Below are 27,739 nucleotides of genomic sequence, written 5' to 3' on the forward strand. Positions count from 1 at the left end.
AGAAATATACTAAATCACACCCTAGCAAAATTTTTCAACTCTGAGGGACAGGGTGGGGAGCAACTTACAGAGTGTGAGATAAAGAGAACACTTTAAATACAAACGCACCGAAACTGAGACTAGCATCAGACCTCCTATTGGCCACAATGGAAACTAGGACATAGTGGCAGCTAGATGGCAATGAAAAGTAGAAGACAGTGGTGTATAACCTGCAGAACCCTATTAAAAGAAAAGATTATGGGGCACCTGGGTGGCTCAGTCGGCTGAGCATCCGACTGAGGTCATGGTCTCGCAGTTCGTGAGTTTGAGCCCTGCGTTGGGCTCTGTGCTGACAGCTCAGAGCCTAGAGCCTGGAGCCTGCTTTGGATTCTGTATCTCTCTCTCTCTCTCTCTCTCTCTCTCTCTCTCTCTCTCTCTCCCCCCCCCCCCGTCCCCTGCTCATGTTCTGCCTCTCTCGAGTGTCTCTCAAAAATAAATAAATGTTAAATAAATAAATAAATAAGTAAATAAATAAATATAAATAATTAAAAGGAAAAGATTAAAGAATGCTGTTACTTGGGTGCCTGGGTGACTCAGTCTCTTAAGCATCCAGCTCTTGGCTTCAGTTCAGGTCATAATCTCCTGTTCATGGCATCCAGCCCTATATCGGGCTCTGTGCTGTCATCATGGAGCCTGCTTGGGATTCTGTCTCTCCCTCTCTCTCTGCCCCTCCAACACTCACATGTGTGCACGCAATGCTGTCTCTCAAAGTAAATCAATAAACTTAGAAAAAGAATGCTGTTATTATCCAAAGAATCCATCATCACAATTGCAATAGAAAGATCATTTTAAAAATACAAGTATTTAAAGGGTATATATCCTTATATCCTTTTTATTTTTTTAATGTTTATTTGTTTATTTATTTATTTTGAGAGAGATAGACAGACAGAGAGAAAGCCAGGGAATAACAAACAGGTCCCATGCTGTCAGTGCAGAGTCCGATATGGGGCCCGAACTCACGAACTGTGAGATCATAACCTGAGCCAGAATCCAGAGGATGCTCAAGTGACTGAGCCACACAATCTCCCCCTTATATACTTTTTAGAAGGAAATTTCTCAAGTGCTGCAGCCAAATGAAAAATAAATTATAATAAAGATTTCTAAATGAGGAAATAAAGAATACAAAAAAATTGATGACCAGTAACCTCTGTGAGAGTTTTTTGTTGTTGTTGTTAAATTTAATAGAACAACAATAGCTTCAGTGTAATTTGAGTGATCACATGACCTCATCAACGAGATAAGTTATACTAGAATGGGAAAACAAGAGTAGTTAGGAACTAAAATTATGAATTATTGATTTTTGAAGGATTTTATCTTGGCTTGAAAGACTGAGGAGTTGCTGAGGGAATCATACTGGTGGGGAGAGCAATGTTCTCATTTAATTTGGATATAAAACCACAGAAATAGTGGGGTGAAAGACTGTTAAAATCAGAACCTAAGCACTAGTAAAATGGAAATGCAGAGTGTAACAGTCACTGCTGTGCCCCAGCATTTGGCTGCATCCTAAATAGGATATAAATTACTAGAAATAAAAAGAGAATATGATAAAACCACAGCTATAATTGGTAGCTTCCACATACCTCTTTCAGAATTTGTTGGTTCAAGATGACTAAACCACACAAACAAAAAAAGAAAACAAAACAAAACCAAGAGTAGAGATTTGTTTAGAACTAACAAGTTAAGCTTAATCCACATTTTATACAAAATGAAAATGTATGTTCTTCTTTTATATTCTAGGGATATTAAAAAGATCATATATCCACAAAGAAATTCAAAAAAGGACAAAAAGAGATTTTAAGTCACCTTTTCCTATCATAATCTAATAATCCAGAAATGTGGAAAATAATAGAATAAACTTTGATTCCTCTTCTAAAGCTGTTACAAAGGATGCATCAGATCAGTATACATTGCCTAGAAAAATGTCCCTGATGGACTGCTCTATTTAAAAACCATGTATACGGGCACCTGGTGTTCAGTGGGTGAAGCACCTGACTTCAGCTCAGGTCATAATCTCATGGTTTGTGAGTTCAAGATTGGGCTCTCTGCTGTCAGCCCAGAGCCTGCTACGGCTTCTCTCTCTCTCTCTGTCTCTCTCTCTCTCTCTCTCTCTCTCTCTCTCTGCTCCTCTCCTGCCCACACTCTCCCTCTATCTCAAAAGTAAATAAACATTAGACAATAAAAAAAAATGTACAGAATGAGGTAATATTTAAAAAAATGGGAATATATATATATAATTTACGGTTAAGAATCACAGAATATAGTATGAAAAGATACTACTAAACTGTAAACATTTCTTATTTCAGAAGGAATAGACTGGCAGAAGGAAGAAATGGAGAGTACTATATACTTCATACTGAACTCTTTTTTTTTTAATTTTTTTTTTAACGCTTTATTTACTTTTGAGACAGAGAGAGACAGAGCATGAACAGGGGAGGGGCAGAGAGAGAGGAAGACACAGAATCGGAAACAGGCTCCAGGCTCTGAGCCATCAGCCCAGAGCCCGACGCGGGGCTCGAACTCACGGACCGCGAGATCGTGACCTGAGCCGAAGTCGGACGCTTAACCCACCGAGCCACCAAGGCGCCCCCATACTGAACTCTTAAACTATTATTGTATTACATTTAAAATAACCATAGAAGCAAAAAGACACAGTTTGCAATGGTAAATAAGATCTTTATGTAAGCTGTTTAAGAGTAGTCACAGCTCCTTCCAAGTGACTTTACCAAACAGGCTGTTTGCCACTTCAACCAAAGCTGTAGGAAAACATGTACTATTTTCTTAATTTTAATTCCAACAGGAAAGCATATACTGTTTTTCAAGGGTTTCTTTTTTTTTAAGTTTATTTTTGAGAGAGAGAGAGAGAGAGAGAGCACACAGGAATGGGCAGAGAGAGGGAGAGAGGGAGAATCTCATGCAGGCTCAGAACCATCAGCACAGAGCTCAATGGGGGACTCAAACCCACAAACCATGAGATTATGACCTGAGCCAAAACCAAGAGTCAGAGGACCAATAAAATGAGACACCGAGACGGTCCAGAAAGCATATACTATTAATTGACTCTGAACGTTATGGAAACAGACCAAGACAAATGCTTAAGAAAGCAAGATGAATGTATTTTCAAAGAAATTTACATTATCATTGGAAACAACACTGATGGCCCTCACTGTGCAATTACTTGACAAAAGAGTCCTGAAAGTGAATGGGGCTGGTTTCTCACATGAAGAAAAGGGAATTATTTTTTGGTGTGTGAGATTCCTGACAATGAGTAAGGAACGTTAAGGGCAAATGTTAAACTGTGCTCTTAAATTAAGGGCATCCACTGTTAGATCTATTTTGGCTGAACTGAAGAGTTCAATTTTAAACAATGAGTTAAAATAAAAGTAACTAGTGAGAAAAATTCCCAAGCCAAAGCAGTTATTTAGCTAAGTTTACAACAATGAATAAAATGGCAGATTTTTGTTTTGCAATTTAAAAGTGGCTTCTTCGATGGTTCTTCTGCATTCTAAATTACTTTTGTTAAGCTCAGGAGATTCCTATTTCTTTGGCCCGACATACGAGGCTACCTTTATCTAAATGACCTTGATTTAGAGAGATACTAATAACCTTGAGATATAACACTAGTATTTACAAAATCATATGACCTAATTCCAAATACCATGAGTTTGATAACTATGCCACAGTCTATTCTCCTTTTAAATACTCACAATTATTTTATATGGCTGTAATAAAAGGCATAAAGTTACAAAAGACAACTTTGGAACTTGACTGAAAGATGGAGAGTCAACTATAAAAATTATCATCGTGATGAGCTTAGCAGGCACTTTTATCAAAGGCAAAGTGTATATTTTACTAAGGAAACTTTTGTTTGCAAACATTTATAAGTATATACACATGAATTTATGTGTAGATATTTAAACAGAGTTCTATGTATATGTGCACACACATGGCATACACAGATGAAATATATTCAGGTAGTTGGATATTTAGATAGATAGATAGATCAGCTGGCAGCAGTGTTTTGTGATTTAGGAAGCCATATGCCATTATGTGCTAAACACTTTCACATTTAGTAGATAAAAGATTCATGATTCTTTAACCTAATTTTATTGGGAGCATAAACTGCTGAAATAATTAAATGATCACACTAAGTATAAACCAAATCAAAGAAAGAATAATATACACAGATAATCTCTCTTCCTCTCCCTTTCCAGGTCATGCTCTGCTACAGAGTTTCTCAAGGCCATGTGCCCATATGTCCTTACATATAGGTGCTTCCTTGCTTCACATCCAGGCTGCAGCTATTATTTCATATTTCTATCATTTATTCTTCTCCCTTTCCCTTTTGGTCTCTACTGGTAGCAGAACAAGATAATTATGTTTATTAGAACTGTTTTGGTAATCAAAATGAGTTTTTAAAAAATCTTCAAAAAAGGACCTGAATACTCCTCTCGGAAAGAAACTTAAGTAAGCTTTGGACTTCATGAACTTTACTGAATCAACTTAGAGATGCCAGAGGCCTTTTGTTCTATTCCTTTCCTGATTCTTGGCTGTGTTCCACGTAATTCATAACGATGTCCTTCTGACCTGTGAATGAATGAGTTGCTGTGTGTATATAGAAACTATTATGCTTAATGTTATTTTCTAAAAGAATATACTTTGCCAAGTTATAAATAACTTTCTAAAATATGATAATCACGGAACAAAACCATTTTTTTCCTCACCAAAGATTATGCTCAATTCTTTCAGAGGGTTTTGTGAGTTTAATGACACCTTGGGCTTAATGTGCTCCACTTTACAATCAAGATAGTTTTTTTCTGAAATAGCTTGTTCTCTGTCAATGTTCCAGAAAATAATTACCATTGTATTTTCCCAAGGCAAGAATTCCAATATAAAATTGAACTGTTCTGCCTAGCGCATCTTCAAGTTTTAACTCTAAGAAACTATACCAAATTCACATGATCACTTTTAAATTAGTTTTAGATCATACGTTTTAAAAAGATAATTAACTGAGCTCTTAACAGGGCTCCTATTTCTTAAAACTCTGTGTAAAATAATGTACAAAATGAAGTGTTTCGCCAAATTAAAAACAAACCATATTAATTTTTCACTCCTCACAACTTTTCAGAATGCTGATTTGCTGACTTTTTGTATCCAAACTTTTTAAAATATAAACATTAACTAAAATGATGAATGTAAAAGCAATGTGTAAATCAAAAAGTATTTGTTATAGCCATTGATTTGAAAATGAAGAATATAGGAAAACACGCATATCAATGTAAGTGCAGGACATTTTCCCAATTTGGAAACTTCATGTTTTCAATTTTCAATTTTGATAAAGCACAAAAAAAGGTAACACTTCTGTGTTACAGCAACTAACTCATTTTATTTTTTAGGATTCCAAACAGGACGACTAAATGATGCTATTATTGAGTCTGTATATCTCTAAAACAAGCAAAAGAAGAATTTAAATCCAAAGGATAAAAATATTTACAAATGAGCAAATGCTGTTCTGGTACATTTATTTTATGTCAAGTATTCATAATAGACAGATGTTGTGATACCCTAATTCCATCCTTTTCCCATATTTGTTCTTATTTGTTTTTCACATGTGACAAAAGAAATTTCAGAAACTTATTCTGGGGGATAATGCTTGTTGAGAGAGTATTTATCACCTGGAAGGCCATAAAAATGAAAGGTAATCATGAATCTTAGAGCTTTCCTTTCTCATTCTTGAAATTTCAAGCAACCAACATAGATACTTGGCAGGAATGGTACCCCTTCATGTGAATAAGTTTCTCCAAATGGATGGTTCCTAGACTGTATTTCAGAGGTCAATAAAATACTACCCAAAATGTCAGGAAACCTCACAAACTTCCAGACTTTATTTAACTTCTAGTAAAGGACATTGTAATGACATTTAAAAAAAGACAAAAAATAAAGATGAAAGAAAGGCTATTTTAGTGCTTCCTCCAACCCACCAACAACTGTAGACAGCCAAACTTTCCAAACAAAGGACAATTCTTGTATAAATTTAGCTCTATGAAAAGCTCAACACATCTGCTCTTATTTTTTCGCCTTTCCTAAGGACCAGTGAAAACTTTCAGATAATGGTACACTGGCACTGGGGCACCAATGTTCTAAGAATACAGGGCAAATAACTGAACTGTAGGAAATTCTACAGGAAGATCCATTCTTCCATTTATTCAACACACTTTTCTGGAATGCGTATCTATCTAAGAGGCTGTGGTAGAATCTATTTATATTAAAAATACTAGTTAACGAGATAGACGAGGTCTCTGCCCTCATGGATCCTACATTCCAACAGTAGAAGACAAATTACAAACAAATAAACAAATAAACATCACATTTCCAGATCATGCTAAGTGCTATAAGGAAAACAATCTGGCCAGTGGTGCACGATGGAGGAGGTGAAGATGATGTTGCGGACTATATCGGACAGGATGTTGAAGGATATATTTGCTTTACATCCTGCAAGATGAGCGGACATCAGGAGGCAAAGATCCAGAAAGTACCAAGAAAAGGAAACCACAGTTGCAAAGACTATGAAATGGAAGACATTTTTGCCAGTTTGAAGAAGAGGAGGCCATTGTGGCAGTACATTAAAGAGGTTGTTTTTCACTAAGGAAGCTAATATAGCAAAGACTCTAGATGTCTCAAAGTAGTTTCCCATGTAGGAAATACTCATGTGTATCTATCATCTATCTATTAGGTCAAGAAGCTAGAGTATTCATGATATTAATCTATTGCTTCATGTGTGTGTGTGGCTAGGTACTAATCACAGTACAGGATCTGAATTTTGTAGAGATGAAAAGGTAGTTATAAACATGATAGATTACTGTATTTGTTAAACAACACATTTATTTATAACTTGCCACCCACACATTCCTAACTGTTACGAAAAACTATTTGCATAGATCTCCTGGAAATTCTCCCAATTGACTTCTCTTGGACATCAAAGGATGGATTTCTCTTGGATTTCTTATGCATTGCTATTTAGCTAAACAGCTAAGAATGCCTTTAAGTTATAAAGTAATATAAACATTGTAAATCTGTACAGATATGAACTCCTGGTTTTCATTTTATCCACACACCTTTAATCCAAGGATTACTCACCGCTAAATAAATATAGCTTTCCTCTCCTTTACATGAATTAAAATAGCAATTTAAGTTTTTAAAATTCACTCATGATTGTAGCATATGGTGTTAAATCTGCGAATGCAATCCACCTGGACTTTCAATTAATTCTTTACTAGACAGCTGCCTATTACTTATTGAGTACGGCACTCAGAAGATTAAACAAATAAAAGGGGAAATTTTATGCAATTTTTAAAAGAAAATTATGTTGCATAATGAAGTCTCTGTGATTAAACACATTTGTATTGTTTAAAATAAAATGACATTTGAATTACAATTTAAGATTTCAAAGCCATTGGCTCTTGAAAGAGGGCAGAAGAAATATCAGATCATTTGGCAAACTTGAAGGCATTGTATCTGTTTATTTGATGAAAATCAAACTTGGGAAAGCTATGCACTTGAATTAATTTTATTCATCTGTTCTAAGAATATGTTCCATACAATGAGAGTCTTAAGTAATCACTGAAGAATCAGAATGATTCACAGATGGTGTAAGTGATTTAATTATTTTTAACCAGTTGTTCCGGGCATGCTCAGAAGGATATTGCCAACCCCACTGCAGAAGCCATCTGAGCTCCCTTCCAGCTGGTGTTCCATATTTTGAAAGCAAATTTAGATTGGAGAAAATTACACTTTTTATTGTTATGTTGCAAACGGAGGTCAAATTGCTGTGTATAAATTCTCCTAGTTTTTTTTCCTCTTCATTGTATGAGTTATATTTATCAAATATCACGTCTTTTGTATGATTGCCATGGATTCGCCAATGTTATTTTATGTTTTGTGTTGTCTGGCACATAGGAGGCACTAGATAAATGTTTATTAAATGAAAGAGATGCCAATTCACTGTGTCCAAAATAAAACTTGAGTTTTCTTTACAGACTCCCAGTAAGTGTATGGAATTCTGATTTCACTGCACCCTTATAATTATTAGGAGGTTCTCATTAAAAACAAATAAAAAAGGAAAGAAACCAATATAAGGAAACAATACCTCTCTGTCCAAGAGACAACACAAACCTCTCTGTTAACATAATAATTTAAACTATACCCTGATGTTGGAATCCTTGCCCTTAATTTTATGGGAACTCAGGCAAGTTGCTTAACAAATTTTGGTCTGTTTAGGTTGTTTTTAAGGATTAGAGATACTCTGAAAAATCTAGTGTGGTGTACCTATAGGATGCGAGATAACTGTGTTATCTCTCAAAAAGATAACTGATATTCACACTTATTTTCCATTAGACCAACAAAAGATAAATTTTGCTTAATGTCCTTATTCACAATGAGAAATAGTAAATGGTTATAAAACAGTTCTACCAAATGTAATCATTTTTCAACTATTGTCATTCCAAGGAAGAGAATATTTATTTTAGTGAAAAAAGTTACTCTGATGCCATAAATGAGTTATATTTATCCTAAATTTACTGCTAAAATCAGAGAATAACACTGTGTATATCAATAATGCATAAGATTAGATTTTGTGTTTATATCTAATATTTATGAAAAATATATTATTGATACGTTTACCATCAATATTTCCTGAATATTGTGATAAATATCCACTTGATCGCTAAATTTGATACAGTATATTACTGTAAGAAAGGCAACTTTGTTTATTTACATATTTGACACCAAAATAAATTGTGACTGTAGTTGTTTAACTTTAATTCAAAAGATGAACATACAGAATTACGTACCTAATATGTCCATAACCTAACTATAAAAAACTGCGTATGAATAAAAGCACATTTATGTTAATATTTCTAACTTATTGTGCTATTTAGACCCAGTCACTTAAGGTAATGTTTCTGAGGTAACATGTTATACGAACCTTATTTATAAAACGGTGACTTTATTTAAACTCAGAAAAATACTAAATGGAAATGACATCTTACCTTATATGCAGTAAGGGCTGTGAAATGGAAAGTTTCAGGAAAACCAAAGTCCTGTGTTAATATAGAAATTTTGGGCAATTCAATTAATGTTCTTAAGCCCCAGTATCCAGTTTGGATTATTCACTTATTTCAATAGTTTCTGTATTTATTTTTTCTCTCTGCACGTCAGAAACTTTATACTGTATTTTTTTGTGATAATGGTTACTTTAAAATTATGAACGTGCACAAAAAACTTTTGTCTAGGCTCTGAGCATTAAGAAGATCTTAGAATGATTTTACTCATTCATTCATTCCAGAAATATATATCATGCACCTATTACTTGCTAATCACTGTTTTTTGTTCTGAGGATAAAGCAGTGGGAAAAAAGAAAATTCCTACATTTTTGGAGCTTCCACTCTAGGGAGAAAGATAGATAATAAGATGAAGAAAGGAAATACGTAAATGTTTCCTGGTAGTGCGTTTTATGTACAAAAATAAATAGGGAAGGGTTTGAGCAAATGTATGTGTTTCACTGAGGACAACACTTTCAAGTAAAAACTTGAAGGCAAAGGTGGAGGGGTCTGCAAAGATATCTGGGGGATGAGTATTCTAGGTGTGAGGGATGCAATGCAAAGGGGGCATGCCAGACATGTTCCAGCAAGAGCGAAAAGGCCAATGTAGGCAGAACAGAGTGAACGGGAGATAAAAAGTGTCACGAGGTAAGACCTGAGAGGTAATAAGGAGCAAGGTCATATATCCCTCGAAATCAATGTAAGGATTTTGGATTTCACTTGAAAAGAGACGGGAATCCACTGGAACATGCTGAGCATATACACGCACCAGATCTTTTTAGACGACGTGTGTGTTGAGTGCGTTGAGAGTAAGTAAAGGAAAACAAAGCTAGATATTTACTTGAAACTTTGAAATGACAGTGTCGCCACTATAGCTCAGGGGAGAACAGTCTGATTATAAAAATGTGGTGGGTTGTGAGGTTATACTTGACATTAATGTTTTGAGACTGGATGAAAACAGCAAAGCAGGAAATATCAATAGAAAAGGGAAAATGTCCAAGGACTGAGCACTGAGGCATTTCAACTGTAGAGAAGGAGGTACCACCCACAGAGGCTGACAAAGAACATCTAGAAAAGTAGGAGGTGAACAAGGGGAAGAACTCCAGGCAATCTCCCTCTCTACTTTAATGTCACTGATGTCCAGTGTTCATTCTGAGTTTTGATACATTATCAGACAATTTTAAGTATAGTAAATGTTTCTTTAGTTTCTCCGTTTGTTTAGTCTTTTCTTTGCTCATCATTCTTTGCATCTCAAATCTTCCATCTGATATCATTTACCTTCGGATTAAAAAACAGCCCCGAGGAGCAACAAACATGCCATGGATTATTATCTAGGCTTCACAAATGTTTGCAGAACTTATATTTACTAACGCAGAAAAAGATGATATAATGTTTAGTGAAAGTTCGGGATATAGAATTATTTTAACCCAACTTGAAAGTATTTTGATTGATAATTGAATAATGGTGATCCTGGCTAATTCTAAAACAAAACAAAACAAAACAAAACCCAACAACCCTGAGGACCCCACAGTGAGAATGGCCTACTGGTAAACTTGCTCAATTTTTGGCTGGAACGATCTTTATTTCACTATTATTTAAACAGGGGGGAGGTTTCTAGAAGTATACAATTCTAGATTCATAGATGGTTTTTCTTTCGTTATTTTTGAAGACATTATCCTACCACCTTCTGGCACTTTCATTGCTTGAAAATCTGCTGTCATTTATACATGTCATTACTTTCTAGGTAATCTGTCTCTTCAGCTGTGTTGAAAATTCTCTTTATTTTTAGAACTTATAAGATTTACTATGAGGATAGATGGGTGTATTTTTTTATTTTTCCTCCTTGAGGTTTGCTTGATTTCCAACCTGATCATGAAGACTTTCAATAATTTTGGATATTCATAAGCAATTGTCGCTTCACATATTGGCTTTTATCCATTCTCTCCATTCTTGCCAGGTATATTTGACTTTCTTATCCCCTTTCTTGTAATTCTTTTTCATGTTTCTCTATTTTGACCTCTATGCATTTGAGGGCATTTATTTGATCTATCTTCCAATTTTCTAATTCCCTGTTCTATTTCATCTAATTCTTGTCAACTGCATTATTAAGCTATTACATTGTTCATTTGCTGGAAGCTCTATTCCATTCCTTTCAAAACTTCCTGATCATTATTTATTACTGTCTCTTGCCCCTAATTCCTACTTTTGATGCAAACTATTACTATTTTAAAAATATTTAACACGTTTATTTTGCATTCTGTATCTCATTCATTCATTATCTTTTCTTTGGGAGTTGTATTCTGCTGTTTGTTTCCTTGTGTGAAGTTGGCTCTTCATTTTTCAGGATACCTAGCAGTGTGGACTCTGGACACCAACCTTTGCGCATATGATCTTTCAAGCCAGTGACCATAATAAAAAATATTCTGGAACTCCTTCAACATTTTTGGTGGTTCATTATTTCCCTTAATTCTGTTAGAAAACAAGTTACTAAATTTATCCTGAGGCTCAAATATCTAGTCTACATTGCATGGATGAGAGATGCAGAATATAATGCTACGTCTCTTTGCACCAAGTATAAACATTACAACAAAATAACAGTTCTCCTAACATAGGTAGAACCTATTTTATAAATAGTGGCCTTGTCTTGGGGTGCCTGAGCAGCTCAGTTGGTTTTGAGTCCGACTCCGGCTCAAGTCATGACCTCGCAGTTCATGAGTTTGAGCCCTGCCCCACATCAAACTATGTGCTGACAGCTCAGAGCCCGGAGCCTGCTTCGGATTGTGTGTCTCCCTCTCTCTCTTTTCCTTTCCCTTTTGTGCGCTCTCTCTCTCTCTCTCTGATTAAAAGAAAATAGTGGCCTTGTCTTGATTTTGCAATGTTAATCCAACAGAAATTTGGAGATTTTTAAAATTATCAGAACCTTCAATTAAATAAGTCAATTTTGTTGACATACATATGCGTTCTGTTCTTTTCAAGGTATTTACATATTCTCTATGCTTTGACACACCTATTTTAATTCATCTTGGTGGGGACACCAATGTATTTATTCAGTTTGTGGGCTCATGTGTTTCTTAAGTTCTGTGAAATTTTTGGTTGTTGTCCCTTAAATATTGTCTCTCCTGTATCCTTTTGGTCCTCTCCTTTTGCAATTAGTCATAAAGCTTCTAATTCTGTTCTCAGTTTGGCTTATTTTCCATATTTTTTATCTTTACATGGTATGTTCTGATCGCTGTACCATAATGACTTTCTAATTTTCTCTTCATATTTGTTGAATTATGTGTTGAACACATATAATTAGTTTTTTATTTCAATGACTAATTTTTGGTTTCTACAAGTTTTAGTTGATGTGTGACCATCATAGATACCTGTGTATTTTTCTGTGGTACAATGGTTTTATAAATTATGGTTATTTTATTCCTTGCTTACTTCAACATATTTACTTTAGAATATGTGATGGTTTTCTATTAAGTTCATGAAGTACTAAATCTCTTGACCATGATGTTAGATGACTGTAAGTGACCATGCATTTATTTCTTCATATGGGTTATAATATTTTGCTGTGAACGAATATTCAGTCTTTGTGTGTCTGTGGGACTCTGAAAAGAATGATTTACTGCATGATTCTGTGACAAGACTCTGCAGATTTCACGAATATTGGGACCAATTTTGTGCAAGTTTCTCAGTTTAGGAATACAGAGGCTTATAGTTAGTATATAAATTCAGACCTCCCACACTCAGTTTTAATTATCAAAGATCTTTCTTCTCTAGCCAGAATCCTTGGCAGATTAATTGGCTTGTGGATAGGATTTATCTATTTCCCCTCTACATGTCGAATAAAGACCTTGAAGTTTCTATGTTTAGACAGGGTTTTCATCTACATCTCTATACTAGATGTTGTATAAGGACGTGTGCAAAAGGTCTTTGAAACTTTCTCCTAACCAGTGGACCCACAATCCAGATTCACCATCATATGAGATAATGTGCTTATTTATGGCAAAGTGAAGGAAGAAGTTTCCATTTGATATTTTGAGCTCAGCTATGTCTTTAAAACGTTTTAAAAATTATATTTTATTCAGAATTTCCTTACATTTGAAAAGAGGGGTCAAGGAGTTAGTCAGTCTGGCATCTTCCTGGAAGGTGATTCTAGCTAAACATATTCTATTTACCAAACAATGATTAAATTGATTCTATTCCTTAACTGGAGACTAGAAAAAATTACTACAGAAATGGCACAATCTAGGAGACAAAGAATCTTGACTTATTTGATTTCTTTCTGAACTCTTGTGATATGTTACCACAGAACTGAAGCTGAGAGGGAGAAACTTTATAAGCAGCTACCTCCTGGTTCATTTCCCTTAGCAACAATTATTAGGTTTTTATATTCACAAGTCTGTTTACTAAAGAACATTCTGTCTCTAAGAAAATTATTTATGTTCCCAAATTCTCCAAGGATGTTGCATTAGCAGCTGACAATCTTTGTTGTTATTTCAAGGCAAAGAAAAAAAATATCTATGTGGCAATTATGCAAAGAGGATGTTTCCTCCTTAGTCTGAAAATTAATTGGTTGTCATTATGTGATAGGAGCAAATATACCAAAAAATGAGTAATGGAATATCAAATCTAGGTTCAGACGTTATTTTACATGCAGTGATGACAGCTCTGTGGTTACTTTCCTCGTGAAGCAATGTTTTATTTTAAGAAAATCCAAAGTAACAAAATCATGCTAGTACAGTGAAGCTTTTCCCAATTTTTTTTTTCCTGAAGAACACTAGTCCTTCACAACCACTCGCGCAGGAATCCTATCATAAAACCGAAATGAAATTTCCCCTTTTGTACTGCAACTATCCAGATGTGAAAGTCTGCAGAATCTATTCCCCTTGTAGAAATTCATAATCACATTTGCATATCAAAAGCCCTGCCAAGTTCTGGAGTAAGGGAACTTTGCTTAATTCAGTGTTTCTCAAACTTATTGAGACGCTAGATATTTTTCTTTGTTTTGGATGACTTCCACCATATTTCAGGAAGCACTGAGTTCAAGCGTGGTACCTTCTACTTTTTACACATGTCCTTCGATAAATGTAATTAACTTCATTTACATTTTTGACTGTAAAATGACAATGAAAATAATACTCAAGAGGCATTATTCATGGAAACAGACTAGATATATGTGAAAGCTGTTTATAAAGGTAAAGTTCGATTCAACTTCAAACAATTTTTAAGTTAGCGGAGGAATGCTCACATTAGGAAAGTGCTGTCGTCTTACAAAATTATCACATATGGACTAATTTATATATTTCTTTGGCACTTAAAGTAAATCTACTAAAAATTAATTTTCTATCAATTCTTCAAGAACTTGTATATTTTAGAAATGTGTACTTCTAACGTTATTAACACATCTTATTGCAATTTACTCTGATAAACTAAAAGCTATCCTTCACAATATAGTAATTCCCTTTTCTTCTAGAGAATCCCAATAGAAACGAATACTTATACGAAGTATTAAAATATCTTTAAAATGCCAAAAAAAACCTATTAAGTATTACCTGTCCAGATCATACATCAACACTCTACGAAATGCTTATTTGTCACTAAATGGAAGGGTGTCTACACTACAGCACCCTCATAAGAATCTAGGTGAAAAATAGCCCATGAAGAAACAATGCATATATAAAGGCCCTGAAACGGAAACGGTGTCGGTGGGTTTAAGTATGGAGAGAAATGTTGTGCCTCTGTGACAGAAAAAATGGCAAAAAGGGAGATAAAGTTGGAATATTAGGGTAGGCAGGAATCAAATCGTATAGGATTTGAGCTCACAAGATTGCACTGAAAGGATAATGAGCAGCAGGGGCTTGATAGAATCTCACTCATGCTTTAGGAGCAGTCTGGCTTCACCAGAAAGATCATAGTGGAGGTGGGGAAAGGCTGGAAGCAAAGATTAGGGGCTGCTGAAGTAACTCAGATGAGAGATGATTATGCTGTAGACTAGGGTTTCCACAATGCAGATACTAAGGAGTGGTCTGATTAAAGTTAAAGCTGTATTGTGTGGGAAGAACCAAGAGAATTTGAAATGAATTACATGGGTAATACATGAGAAAAGACCAATTGTGCATAATGTCTGGGTTTTTGACGGAAGTGTCAGGGTAATTTACCAGTGAGCTTGGTAGGAGCCAAATTACATGGAGGACACAACCAGTTAATTCTTCACTCGGTTATGCTTGACACATCTGTTAGGCACCCAAAAGAAGAAGGCGAATAAAGAGTTCTTAGATATAAAATGTTGATTATCAGCATTATTTACTTGTTATTTGAAGCCACAGGATACTCAGGGCAAGTGGAATTGTTGTATTTAAGAAAAGGAACATTCATTTTCCAACTTTTGCTCAGACGTGTGCATTATTTTTGCTCCTATTCCTATGACAGGTCATGTATATACACCTATTCCAAAGGTTCACTATGTTTTTTGTTTCTGTTTTGTTTTTGTTTTTGTTTTTGCTTCCTAGAAACATGATAATTGACAGTAATTCACACTGAAAACATTAGGCACAAACCTTATACTTGTTGTGACCTTCCAGAATGAGCCTTTTGTTTATTGTATTCTCCTGTAAATTGAGTTCAATCACTTCTACATTCTCCTAGCACTCCATGTTTTCCTTTGCTGTGCTTGCTACAATTTTAGTGGCTGAGTACAAGATTTAATGAAAAAAAATCCTTCTTTATATATAGTATTCTATACAGCTTTATATAGCTTGCTCCTTCTATCTGGCTTCATGCTCCTTTTTTATACTAGAACATTTAGTAATTCAGCAAGAATATATAGGTAATAGATTCTCACAATTTTTGTTGATCTGAAAATACTTGTATGTCTGAAAATATTTTGCCTTCACTCTTAAGTCACAGTTTACAGGACATGAAGATATTAGTCTATTGTCTTTTAATATCTATTGTTGATGAAAAGTCTACGGTCAATTTTGTCACCCCATAGGTATTCTTTCTTTGGTCCTCAGTAGCTTTTATAATACCTTCCTCATCAATGATGTTCTGAGTTTCATTCACACCTAGTTAGGTGTGACTTGTTCGTACATACTCCAGACTGGCTGACCTTTATTCAACCTGAGGACCCAAGTAAAGTGAGATTTATTCAATTTTGTTAAATGTCAGTCATTTATATAAAATATTCTCTATTTCCCAGGCTCTCTACTTTTTCAGTCTGGAAATCTTTTCAGGCATATATCTGAGTTTTTTTATTCCATTCTCTGCATCTACCAGTATTTTCAGCAAAGCAAAATTACCCTCAGCATCGCTCAATTAATGCATTCATTTTTCTTCTCTAATGAATCCACTATTTAAAAAGTTCTATGAGTTATTATTTTAGTAATTATATTTTAATCTCTGGACCTGTTATTATTTCCAATCTTCCTTTTCCCTATGCAAAATGGTTTGTGTTTATTGTAGTAATTCCATTCCATTCTTTTTAAAAATATTTTTGAACATTAAAAAAATACAACACTTTAAAAAGTTTAAACACTCATGTTTAAAAAATTTTTGAGAGAGAGAGAGAGAGAGAGAGAGAGAGCACACAAGTGGGGGAGAAGGGCATAGGGAAAGAGAGAGAGAGAAGCTTAAACAGGTTCCATGCTCAGCACAGAGTCCAACGGAGGGCTCCATCCCACGATCCTGGGATCATGACCTGAGCTGAAATCAAGAGTCAGACGCTCAACCAACTGAACTACCCCGGCACTCCATAAACACTTATTTTAATGTCCTTTCCTGATTGTTGTCTTAGGTCTAATTTCCTCAGATGTGCATTCTTTTATTTTTTGGCATCTGTTAATATAATTTATGAAAAGAATTTTTTCTTAACCATTATAATTTTAGTCTGTGACCTAATTTTGCTTAGGAGTTCCACACCAGCCCTGGATTGTGGCGGTACTTTGTGCAATTTTTTGGCTGCATGATCTAGATCTCTGGGAGATTAACTTTCAAATGCTACAATTATGCTTAATAAAAATTACACATAAGTTTCCATTAAGAAATTTTCAAAGCCTTCGGTTTTTTTCTTACCTCTTTCTCTACCTTTCTGTAGGAGATAGGAATTTAGACAGGGTACTATGGACGTGTTTATGGGGAATTATGCCTTCAGGGGGTACAATCACCAGCTTTGCATGAAATTTCCTGCAAATACTTTGTGACTCTACATAAAACTACCTGTTCAAGGATTATGGAATCTACTCTGTAACCTACATTGAACAAAATATATCTATCTGTTGCTAATAACATTATAAATCTCTCTCTCTATATTATATATATATATATATATATTAAAAAATTAAAAACCATGTCCCTCTTCCAGTTTCAACTGAAAGAAGAAGAAAGAAAATTTTAAGCCACTGAGCCCTTACAATACAGCAGGTGTTTTACAAATACCGCCATATTTCATTATCACAAAAGTCCATATTCCCATGGCACAGATGAGAGAAATCAGGCTGAAAGATATTTGCCCATGAGCATACAGTTAGCAGACAGAGTAACTGGGATACATATTCTGGGCGGTTCACCCCAGAAAGTGGCCTTTTTACTAGGCCACGCAGGTGTTACAAAACATCCTACGGAGAAATTCCTTATGTTCAGTTTACAATCATCGCTTGGTCTTCAATGAGCAGCCAGGTCTCAAGACAACAGGAAGCATATTAGAAATGTCTTCTATTCCTAACTAGGACTGGGGCTTCAACCTCCTGAATACTCGGATTCCTCCCAATCTGTTTTCCCTTCTCTACGGTCTCTCGGATTGTCCTGAGGACCATCATCCGGTGACCCTTGGTACTCTGCTTTGGTCTACATGCCTGTCTGGCCCAGGGCTGCCTGATCGTTCCCTCAAAGTTCTAGGCCTTGCCTGAGCTTTATTATGACCATATGTAGCTCTGACATGGACATATTTCCTGAAGTGCACAAAGTGTGCACTGCTTAGTCCATTTTTGAGCCTTTATCTCTGAAATAAGGAAAATAAACTTCACATTTTAAACACAGCTCTCAACTGTTAGGCACTTTATAGTACCACCTGCAATCTTGAATTGCTACTCCTAAGATATGAAAGACTAACTGAAAATTACTGCATCAAACAAAGTCTAGAATTTACATCTAGAGAGAACAGAAAGGGACATTGGGGAGAATGAAAGATGAGAGCAAGAGAAAAAGAACCAGGGAGCAGTAAAGAAAGAATACTGAAGTTATGACTACCTGTGCAGGATCGGGGCCACTGTAGGATTATTCCAAACATAACTCCTGGTTAAGCTGTTCACTCGTGGCTAATCTCAAATGGCCTCAGTGTATGAAAATTGGGTAAGATGACTCTAACCAAGTTGCAGACATGTGAAATCAGTTTTTCTTTTTTAAAATTTTTTTTCAACGTTTATTTTTTTTTGGGACAGAGAAAGACAGAGCATGAACGGGGGAGGGGCAGAGAGAGAGGGAGACACAGAATCGGAAACAGGCTCCGGGCTCTGAGCCATCAGCCCAGAGCCTGACGCGGGGCTCGAACTCATGGACCGCGAGATCGTGACCTGGCTGAAGTCGGACGCTTAACCGACTGCGCCACCCAGGCGCCCCATCAGTTTTTCGATATATATGAGTAATCAGTGGAATAAAAAGATACATCTTGGATCTCTCCCTCTCTATCACCTTTTAGTCCTAATTAAAATTCAAAGCCAAATATAACTGTAGTATTAAATTGATTAGTCTTCATACGTATTGTTATTGCTTCTGTGATCACAGAAAACCAGAGTTCACGTAAAAATATTTTCCCATCCTAGGCACCTTGTGAATTTTGGATCTCTCAGATATAAAATCAAGAAGAAAGTTTAAGAGGAAATGTATCATAGCATTTTAGTATGATTTTTAAAACATTATGCTGGTTCAAAAAAAATCCTTACTTGATTTTACCAACCACCATTACGCTTTACAAATACGTGTTAAGAGTCCTTTTATGTATGAAGGCATAATGACACTTTGAGTGGGTGGTTTGTGGAGATTTTTGATCTTGTGTCTATTTAACTATAAAATGTTTATAACTTACCTGGACCAGGTTCTAAAAAAATTAATCCTGCATATATGATTTGTCAAGATATGGGAAAATTGGAATGGAGAAATTAGTTAGCAGTCAGATAAATCAAAGCAAGAGACTTGCCCCTGAATGATCTATTAAATTGAGAGAAAATATTTTACTTGAATTTTCTTTATGGTTGCCTTAATCTTTCAATTCATTTTGTATCCATACACACAGGCTTTCTGTTAGTGTAAGCTTCAGTGATTTATGACATATTATGTTCATAACATCTAACAGGAAGGATAATAGGCTGAAATGTGCAATCAGCTGGAATTGGACTTCAAGTGTAATATAGTCGCAATATATTATATTACTTCTTCCAATTTCTCAGAATATTCAGTGGCTATTAAATCTTAGGGTACTGGGTTTCATCAAAGGCAGTGTATTCATGGATTTTTCTAATGTGTAAATACAATCAACAATAATATGCAGTGTATTTTCCCTTGGTTAATAAGCAGCATTAACAAAATTGTACACTTATAAAATAAAGTTACGTCATCTAAGGCATATTTTTTAAATATGCCAAATTAAATGGAATCAACCCATAAGAAATTCCCAAAAAAGTCTCATCTGAAGGTTGAAACCAGCGAAATTGTCATTTACATAGGTCAAAAATGATGGAATATCTGTGGGCTTCATGTGATTCAACCCAACCGAATAATAAATCCTTATTTCCCAGACTTTGACACACTTGTCTTGTGAGGAGCATTATTTTTGCAAAATTACATAGCAGTAACCATTCCTCTTCATGTTATGGTATCTCAGAATCGGAACAAAAATATTTTTTGAAAAATTCTATGGTTTATACCTTATTACCAAAAAAAGAACTATGAAGACCAAGCTTATGATTATGAATTGCCTTTTTAAAAATAAAATCACAAACTTTCCATTCAGTTGTTTCAAAGAACAGTTGCTCCTTTTCCCTTTGGCTTGTAATATTTCAGTAGTCACAATATTTGATATTATCCAATCTGCTGTCAGTTATAAGCCATCTTATTAGGCAGCCAAGTCTAAAAAGCCTTTTAACCCATTAAGTAGCTAGGGCAGATACAAGGACTAAACTACTATTCTTGAAGTCAATGACATAAGATTCTTAGGCAAGTTGATATAAGAAGATGGTTCACAAGAGATTTATTGTTTACTATGTATACATTAAGAAAGTAAAATTAGCATGGGATGGTCTCAGGAAAGCAATACATATTTTTGGATCAGACACTGAAATAAAGTAAATGTATGATCAATTGACAAATTCACATTGCCAATGTTATGAAAAAAATGATGTGGCAAAACAAATTAAGATGTAGTTTTCATTTTTGATAAAGGGGCGGTTTCCTCCGTGCTGTTAATTTCTTGTGTTTTTAATCTGAAAACTTAACCGCTAGTTGTTGCCGAAGCCCAAAGCGAGGGCAAACTACTCACTTGCAGAATGCATATTAGAAGCCTGAAATTGCACCCAGGTTGTCTTTTCCTGTTAGTTGGCCTCTGTTATTAGAGTAGTAGTTGCAAACACATACGTGGGTTTGCCAGTAACAACTCACAATTTGTGCAAAGTTGAGTCTTCGAAACTGAGCAAATTTGCTCTCAATTTCCCGCCAGCGCTTGCTGAGCTGGATCTGAGTTGGCTCCACTGCCATTGCGGCCCCATCCTCAGACAAGCCCTCAGCTTGCCTACGCACTGCATTCAGCTCCTCTTTCTTCTTCTGCAATTCACGATCAATTTCCTATTGAGCAAAACCAATACAGGGCCCAGGGCAGTTAGCTAACCACATCAACCAACCTGCAAGCAGCACATACTTCTCTCAGAAATCTCCTAGGCTGTTGTCATTTTATTGTCATTTCCCGTAATTTACAAATATGGAAGCCATCACTGTCATCTTCACCCAAGAATCCAAATGGTATTTCAGTTATCCTTTGAATGCTCAGTTTTAGATATGCTCCCTAAGGAAATATTTAAATTGATCTAACATTTTTCTTTCTTCTCAATTCCTCTAGTGTTTTGGGGTTGACCCAAACTGAAGTGACTACTCATTACTGATTAGGGACCATCCACATAGAATATAATTTAGAGGGTGAGTGGCTATTTATTTTCTTTTTTAAAAGTTTTGAGGAACTCAACAGAGAATGAAGCAAAATAAAAAGTGTAAAATAATAACAGGAAAAAAAACATCTTCAGACAATATGCAAATAAATCTATAGAGATTTGACACTGATGTGTGAAGATGCTCTGATGAAATGAATGTGCTAACATGAGAAAGAAGCCGTCCATATACCGATAAGTCATTTGTTCATCTGGAACAAAGATACACAGAGTCAATTACAATTTTACCAGGAAACATACGACATTTCTTAACTCATTTTACATTGTCTAAAAATAAAACATTTTATTCATTCAACAATAGGTCAATTGAAAAACACTTAATACAGTACATTTACTAAAACAACACACAATACGAGGAAATGCAGCAAATCAGAGAGCACGCTAAAAGAGGAAACAGCAACAATTTCAAATATCATCCACCCATGTTAAGGTAAAGAAATTAAACTGTAGCAATAAAATCTAGTATTGACATTCTAAAACAACATTACCTTTATTTTCCTTTCATCTCTGGGTTCAGGTAGGCTGGCTAATTTTTTTTCAATGTCATCCAAGCATTTCAGGAGATCATCAGCCTGCCTCTTGTACTGATACCACTGGTGAGAAATTTCTAGAGCCTTTTTTCTTCTTTGAGACCTCAAATCCTGTTCATGGTGCAGATATTATTACAATATCAATATATATGTATAGGACACTTCTGGCTGCAGTTATTTAAAAATACTGAATCCCTCATCTTCTTGTACAGCTTTACTTAAATTTACATTTAAATGCTAAATATACAAATAGATGATTAAATGAGGTATTCGTGTGGCAGGACCTACTAAGACAAAGCTAAGAAAACTGGACAACCCACATAAAGTATTTTCTCCTGGCATGTTCAAATTTGTTGAGAAATCTCATATTTAATTGAGTAAATGAGTCAACTATATTATCATGTAGTCTATGTGAAACAGTTTAGTATATGAATACAAATGAATTAACTACATATTTGCGCCCATTTAATGAGTTTATATTTGACTTTTAAAACAGGTAAAAAATCTAAAATTTAGATCTTCAGCCCCGGGTTCGTCAATAAAAGTTTAAGTTTACATAGCCAAGCAACTACATTCACGGTTTTAGAAACCCCTGCAAAAAGTTTCATAGGCCGTGAATATTTTGTGATTAGAAATATAAAATCATCTGAGTTATCATGTAAATTGTTTTGAGCTCTCCCTCTCTCTCTATATATAGATAGATAGAGAGAAGTGTGAAAGATATATCTGTGAGTGTACATGAAAATGACAACTATTACAAAAATGCTTTCTCTTTTGAGGCTTGCATGGCCAACTTTTTTTATTATATCAACTCATGTTCCAAATGCAAAATGATGAATTAGTTAAAAAAGAAAAGGGAAAGTGCATGGCTTCCAATCAACCAGATGAGATAAATAAGGGCAACTGCTTAATAAATCAACAAAGGGGGGAAATTAATCATCTTGTTCCTTACAAGCTCACCCAATGTCTTCCCCGATCAATAGAATTTGTTATAATGCCATTATATGGTAACACAAGGGAACATAAGAGCTCAGAATACAGCTTTCATTTCTTCAGAACAGTAGCAATTAGGGTTTCATGTACAGATTTAACTGGAGCAAAAGAAAATAATGAATATCAAAGAATTGCTGAAATATTCATTGCTTTGGAACGTTCTGACCTTCTTTGAAGTATTTCATAAGGACTAGAACTGGAGCCCTTTGGAAGGATAATATAGTTACTGAATTTGATGGTGTAGAGTAGTTTGGCAGGTGGAATACATTTTCAAAACTGCTTTTAATATTTATTTGCAAGAGTGATCTAAATTTCGTTCTCCATTTGGTTTAAAACTGAGGATGTAAAATTTACTGCCGTTTACATTTTTAGTTGAATTTCTAAACCTCCTGTGGAGGTAATAAATGCCTGGGATGAGCCAGATGGAATGCTGCTTTTTTCAAAGGTACCAAGATACAGCCACGCGAACGAGAGCTGAGCCATGTCTTCTTCGTGACACGACTCAAATCTTGGCCAAGAGAAAGGGCTTGTGGTCATAAAATCTGAAACTCCTCTCATTCCCTAAGCACAAGGTGCTGTGTAATGTGTAAAGATATTTAGAGACATTATATAGATCTCTTTAGAGATATGCCAGATAACCATTAAACACTGCTGTTCAGTAGGACACGTATCATCATATGACCAGTGTAGATGCTTCTGAAAGCTTGGTCACAGTTGGAAGTGTGTGAATTACACAGCTTTCTGATTTTTCTGAGCACATTATGGCTTGCTCTTGCACTCCCTCAAGGAAGAGGCCTTTTCTATTTACTATATGTATCAGCAGTTACCTTCAGAACACCTGCTGGCCAATTAGACTTTCCTTGTGGATTCCTTGCAGGCACAATATTGTGTAATTACATTCTCAGCAGTGTTTATTTGGTTGTCTGACTATATGGGGAAAGGTTTTATGCTCTTATTTGCATAGTGAAAGCAGACTTCATCCACCTAGTAGGTGGATCTACCCACATAGCTACATAGCTCTATACGAGTGATTTACAATGAAAAGCTTGGCAATTAACAGTATTAGAAAATCAGCCATGCATGCCAATACGGAATATTGAAAAGCACATTAAAAAAATTAAAGGTTATTTCACAAAACTCTTCACATGTCCAGTCTCATGTCAAGAACTTCCTAATTATTATTATAGAAAAAAAAAAAAACAACCCTATTCTGTCCTTTCTGCACAAAGCCATGTGAATCACATGGGGGTTGAAGCTATCCCCTACCGCTGGTTAACATGAGAGGGCCAGTTTTTCTTCAAGGACATTAAGCTTCTTTTTGAGGATTCCTATATAAATGAAATTAGACTCTGTAGATGCTTAGTCAGTTGCAAAGAGCGACTCTCTTAAAGGCAAAATGAAGTTAATTGAAAAAAATTAAGTAGAATTCCAGGCCTTACTAAATGCATATTAGGTTACCAAAAGACTGGAACTACTTTAAGTAAAATCAGTAAACTATAGGAAGCAGAAAACCTGAAAAAATATAAATTGGTTATTCTGGCAGTTAACCAGGTTTTGCAAGACAGACGTAAAAATATCATAAAAAAACTGTATTAGAAAATTAAATGTATAAACACTGTGACTGAAGCATGTTAATATTTTTCAATCACCACCAAGAAAAATCTAAGCAAAAAACCCACAAATTTTTAAGTAACACATCTTTCAAAATCAAAGACACCACTCAAAAATGTTAAATAAAGCGCACACACTGAAACAGGAAAAAACGTATCTCTGGGGACTAAGATTCTTAAGCAGATTTTATTGATGCACAATATAGTTTACCCTACATATGAAAGAAAAAAAAACCCACAGGCAAGGTATATTATAATTTTAGCTCTAATACCTTGAGAGCATTATGTTTTGTCTGTAACAGCTGCTGTTTTATCTTTATTTCCTCTCGCTTTCTCTCATCTGTGATTCTTTGTTGTAAGTTGTCTCCTCTTTGCAACAATTCTTTTACAGTACCCTCATTGTCTTCACTCTGATTAAAAACAACAAGTACAGTCTTCATTTTGGTTTTTAAAAAGCTGTACATCGTTAACAGAGATAATAAGACATGTTACTGAAACACACACAAAAAATTCCAATTTTAAACTTTCAGGACTATTATTCTAAGATACTGTGCTCATAGTTTTTTTTTTTTTTCTTTTAAGTGGTTTACTGTAGCTCTTAAAAGGAGGAAGTTTCCTCCCATCTAGTTCAAAAGGACCACACTTGACCGGGGGCACGTGTAGGAAGATCGGGTTGTAACTTATTTCATCGTTTCACACAAGTCATCAAGTGGTTTTGATTTCTTAGGGCATATCTAGAAGTTAAACCAGTTTGGAGAAGTGAACTAAACTTGTCATTTATAATATTAATCAGCCCATGCAGGAATATTGGATGTGGATGTGTGAGTGTGAGACGGCAACAATTTTTAAAATTTTACCACACTCACTCCTAAGTGAATGTGTTTTGTTTTAAATGTACACTTATTTCTAACTAATCATCTATTTTAAATAGCCTATATGTCCAAATTTCTGACAAATATAAGGGCGTTAGTAAAAAATGATGTGCTAGATTGCTATCAATATTGCAAATAATTTCTACAAATGTATCATTAATGTGTGTTGGTTTTAAAAACGCTAATCAAATAAGTATTAAAATGTAGGTTAGGGAAATTATTTTTTAAGTGTTCAGAATGCATTTAGTTTTTTAAACTCCAAGAATAATATTTTTATTTTATTTACTTTGAAATAAAATTATTTGAATAAGTGCCAGTTTAACAGGACAGCACATGTGACCAGGTGATTTTCCATCTGTGGTGTCCTATCTTTCTTTGAACTCAGTATATGAAAACTTTCTTTTGCAGAGGTTCACCTTGCATGGCCCTCAAGGTAGTCTGATGAGCTAAGATAACAAATATTAGACAATTTTTTTAAAAGTCACACGTATGTGTATTTGTGTGTAATCATTCATAGTACTCAGAGGCACCTATTTACATCTGCACCGCATATTTAAACCACTATACACAAATGAAGAATTATTTTTTCAGAGGAACATCATTTTTATCTGAGATGTGTCAGTTACTAGTTTGGCAAAATATAACATAGAGATACGTTTTTAATTTGTGAAAGACCTTCCTTATTTTAAAAAGTCTGCGACATTTCCTAAGGCTGAGGACAAAAACCAAGAAAACCAATAACAAAAATCCCACTTCATTTCTTTCCCCATGCCAGGTGACGGCTATAGGGCAGAGTCTGTGAACAGCCCAAGAGGTAAGCAGTGTTCTTTTTCACCTCGGGACCCTTGGGTTTCTTCTTTGACATGAAGGAGAGGTAGGTGTAACTCAGCATCTTGGAAAACCTCTTCTTGACTTTCTTTCCATGAGCTGAGTTGGCAAGGCCACCAAACCCCATACATGGGGAGGACGGACTGATTTCGGGCAGCTCCAGGAACTCAGAATTGTTACCACTGAGAACTAAGATTAGTGGAAATAGTTTTCCTATTGCTTCCCATACCTACAATCTAAAATTTATACACTGCCTTGTAATGTCATTTTAAAGCATGGCTGAGAAGTTCCTAGCATTGATGTGTGTCTGAGAAATCTCGAGCATGACATATGTAAAGGTTAAGAATGCCACATTGGTGATGGCTGTGGAAGAGGGAAAAGGAAATTGTGAAAAGGATGTGGAAGGAGAAATAAGTCAGGAAAAAGGGATGTGATGCAGAACTATTCAAGCCAGAGAGAAATGTAACAGATATTTTGAAATTAATCAGGGTTGAAAGGAGAATGTTATGAGTTTGGGAAGAACCCACATGGTTATATTCCCTTACTCCCATGAAATAAGCAGCATGAATTCATACATATTTTAGACATCTAATGTACTATTTAATTGACTTTTTGGCAAAACTAGTTTGTAGTAAACTTTAGTAAATATTTTTTATATTGTTTGTAATACCTCTTCTCTGACACAAACATTAAATTACCAAAAATCATGACTGACACAAAACATCAGCCATCTTCAATGGCTGAGTTTCTTATTAAATGTCCAGTTAATCTTCTGATTTAACTCTTTTCTCCCCATTACATTCTGTCCTCTGAGTTTGAAAATTGCACAGGTCAAAACAAAACTGCTGAACTGTTTATTAGAATCTGCAAGTGCTCCTATGTGACCATACCATAGTAATTTGGCATTCATAATAAAGGTTCAACGAGAATACTTTGCATTTGTAATAAATCATTAGAATCACAAAATGGGCAAGGTATGCACTGAGAATCGAGTTGGAGACTTGAGTTATCTAATTTCCTTCCAACTATTTATTCATTTTCACTCCTAGTTCATTCACACTTTTATCACAACCAATTTACCATATCTTTATTGAAGTCTTCCTCTTTCAGATTCACCCCCTGCTGAATTTCAGCCTCCAGTGGTTCAAGCAATTTTTGTATATCTGAGTTAAACTGCTCCAATTCCTTCAAAGGAATGGAGGCCTAAAAAAAAAGATAGTGCTAATTTAAATCAAAATTACTTTTTATTAGAAACATAAACCCCAAAAATTACATTTGTTCAACCTCCTGTTGCTAAAATAATGACATGCATTATGTTTCCACATTATATTTTATGAAAGCTTTGAAATACAACTGGGAAAGTACCTGGGGATGCAAATAAAGGCAAACACGTAACATTATCAGAGCTCAACATACATGCAAGATAATGCAATTCGTTATTTTGTTTTTTCAACAAAGCCAATTTCCATATACTCGATTGAGCTAATTGTTAATATTCTAAAGTTGAATTTGATCTTATTTAAAATATTCTGATATAAATACCATTTGTGTAAATATGTCTTCTCAGAAATTTGC

The 27,739-nt window shown here is 35.1% G+C and overlaps 1 protein-coding gene across 13 annotated transcripts in view; it reads right to left on the reverse strand.

Annotated features, from left to right (window-relative positions):
- The window catches only part of DMD (dystrophin), a 2,379,610-nt gene that overhangs the window by 1,164,743 nt on the left and 1,187,128 nt on the right, over window positions 1-27,739 (reverse strand). For all 13 annotated transcript variants that reach the window (XM_045050793.1, XM_045050788.1, XM_045050791.1 and 10 more), the window contains 4 exons: window positions 27,245-27,367; window positions 24,737-24,874; window positions 21,820-21,972; window positions 20,772-20,954 (listed from right to left, as the gene is read on the reverse strand). In XM_045050793.1, the coding sequence (XP_044906728.1) occupies window positions 20,772-20,954; window positions 21,820-21,972; window positions 24,737-24,874; window positions 27,245-27,367 (597 nt within the window). The remainder of the gene's footprint in view (window positions 1-20,771; window positions 20,955-21,819; window positions 21,973-24,736; window positions 24,875-27,244; window positions 27,368-27,739) is intronic.

The sequence above is a fragment of the Felis catus genome, chromosome X (genome assembly GCF_018350175.1).
Source record: "Felis catus isolate Fca126 chromosome X, F.catus_Fca126_mat1.0, whole genome shotgun sequence".
Classification (NCBI taxonomy): Eukaryota; Metazoa; Chordata; class Mammalia; order Carnivora; family Felidae; genus Felis; species Felis catus.